General features: G+C 40.0%; 1 protein-coding gene across 1 annotated transcript in view; it reads left to right on the top strand.

The window, feature by feature from the left end:
- Positions 1-596: 596 nt before the first annotated feature.
- LOC107657462 (gastrula zinc finger protein xLCGF3.1-like) overlaps positions 597-2,477 on the top strand; it is a 7,959-nt gene continuing 6,078 nt past the window's right edge. Inside the window, exons 1-2 of the mRNA XM_016445554.1 lie at positions 597-765; positions 932-1,919. Of these exons, the coding sequence (XP_016301040.1) occupies positions 612-765; positions 932-1,919 (1,142 nt within the window). The 5' untranslated portion in view covers positions 597-611. The remainder of the gene's footprint in view (positions 766-931; positions 1,920-2,477) is intronic.

The raw sequence follows: 2,477 nt of genomic DNA, 5'->3' as shown, positions 1-2,477 counted from the left end.
AGGTCAAACATTCCAGTCTCTTGCAATCGTATGCGTTTGAATGGAAAGCAATAGGATGAAGTCTAGTGTGACCGCTCACTAGTAATTATGAAGTTTTTAGTACAATAAGTTATTTAGTAAATATTAATCTATATTAATATTAATCTAAAAGTTGGTGCCAAAATTATGGCAATGCTGCATAATTTGTAATGTTATATTACAATAGATAATCATGTCATTGATCAAATAAATTGAATAGTTCTCACTACAGAAACATGAAATTTGTGCCTATAATGTTTAAAAAAAAAAATAACTGGAAGACCTCGCTCATGCAAAGTTTCAATTAATTTATAAAAACACATCAAAATTCTTGTAATATGTTTTTGTCATTTAACTTTGTCTTTCTCTCTTTTAATTATTTTGATGTACAGAAAATAAAATGAAACTGTTTTTCGTTCATTTCAGGACTGATGGAAGAGAGCGAGGAAAGTGAAGAACTGAGTGAAGTGGAGGAGAAACCTTTGAGTCGCTCAAAGACTAAAAAGACATTTTTAAAGAAAAGAGCCAAGAGATTTTTCACCTGCACTCAGTGTGGAAAGAGTTTCTCAAACAAACACAATCTAAAGATTCACATGAGGATCCACACCGGAGAGAAACCGTTCACATGTGATCAGTGTGGAAAGATTTTCTCAAGGAAAGATATTCTACAGCTTCACATGAGAGCTCACAATGGAGAGAAACCGTTCACATGTGATCAGTGCGGGAAGAGCTTCACACAAAAAGCACATCTTACCAAGCACACGAGGATCCACACTAGAGAAAAGCTGCACGTATGTGATCAGTGCGGGAAGAGTTTCACACAATCATCAATCCTTACAGAACACATGAGAATCCACACAGGAGAGAAACCATTCATGTGATCAGTGTGAAAAGAGATTCTCAAACAAAAAACTTCTTAAGCTTCACATGAGAGTTCATACTGGAGAGAAGCTGTTCACATGTGATCAATGCGGGAATAGATTCACACACAAAACACATTTTATGGGGCACATGTGGATCCACACTGGAGAGAAACCATTCACATGTGATCAGTGTGGAAAGAGTTTCCCATTCAAACAAAGTCTTGAGCTTCACAAGAGAGTTCACACTGGAGAGAAGCCACACATATGTGATCAGTGTGGAAAGAGTTTCTCATACAAACAAAAGCTTAAGCTTCACAAGAGAATCCACACCGGAGAGAAGCCGTTCAAGTGTGATCAGTGTGAAAAGAGATTCTCAATGAAAAATCATCTTAAGCTTCACTTGAGAGTTCATACTGGAGAGAAGCCGTTCACATGCGATCAGTGCGGGAATAGCTTCTCACGAAAATCATATCTTCATGTTCACATGAGAGTTCATACTGGAGAGAAGCCGCACTGGTGTGATCAATGTGGGAAGAGATTCACACAACCAGCACATCTCAAACGACACATGATGGGCCACACTGGAGAGAAGCCATATGCATGTGATCAGTGCGACAAAACATTTTTTGAGACATCAGCCCTGAAGAAACACATGACGGTTCATACGAAGGAGAAGCCGCATTCATGTTCTGTATGTGGAAAGAGTTTTTCACGACTGCAGTATTTGCATAAACATGAGAAAACACACATTGGTGTGAGAGAGCATATGTGCTTTGAGTGTGGGAAGACTTTTACTTCAGCAAACTGTTTAAAACTCCATGAGAGGATTCATACTGGAGAAAAACCTTACAAGTGTTCACACTGTGACAAGAGATTCAATCAGACATCAAGTCGGAAAACACACGAGAGGATCCACAACAGAGAGAAGCTGCACACGTGTGATCAGTGCGGAAAGAGTTTCTCTGCTAAAAGTCACCTGAAGTTGCACATGAGGATCCATGCAGTGGAGAAACCAGATCACCGCAGTCTGAGATCACGGTAAGTCACCTTTATTTATATAGCGCTTTTAACAATACAGATTGTGTCAAAGCAACTGAACAGCATTAATTAGGAAAATAGTGTGTCAATGATGCAAAATGATAATAGTAAACACTTAATTTTCAGCTAAAGGCAGTTCATCATTGAATTCAGTGATGCGATCATCCAGCTCAGTTCAGTTTAAATAGTATCAGTGCAATCAAGTCGACGATATCGCCAACTAAGCAAGCCAGAGGCAACAGCCGTGGTCTTGTCCCGGTGGCCGTCTAGGAGACAAAGTCTTCACTGGGGATCTGTCTCTGGGGCTCATCTAGTTGTCCTGATCTCTGCTGACACTCAGGGCTGTAGAGGTCATCTCTAGGTGCTGATCCACCTTCTGGGCTGGATACAGACTGGATCTGGTGGCTACGGTGACCTCGGAATAAGAGAGAAACAGACTAATATTAGCGTAGATGCCATTCTTCTAACGATGTAGCAAGTACATCAGGTGTTATGAGAAGTGTTCCCGGTTCCGGTTGACCTAATTAATGCAGCCTAAAAATCCTTTAACGGATTTGA

This window comes from Sinocyclocheilus anshuiensis, unplaced genomic scaffold (assembly GCF_001515605.1).
Source record: "Sinocyclocheilus anshuiensis isolate Anshui unplaced genomic scaffold, SAMN03320099.WGS_v1.1 scaffold295, whole genome shotgun sequence".
NCBI lineage: Eukaryota > Metazoa > Chordata > Actinopteri > Cypriniformes > Cyprinidae > Sinocyclocheilus > Sinocyclocheilus anshuiensis.
Note: the sequence above shows the minus strand (reverse complement) of the source record. Positions and strands in the feature narration are given on the sequence as shown.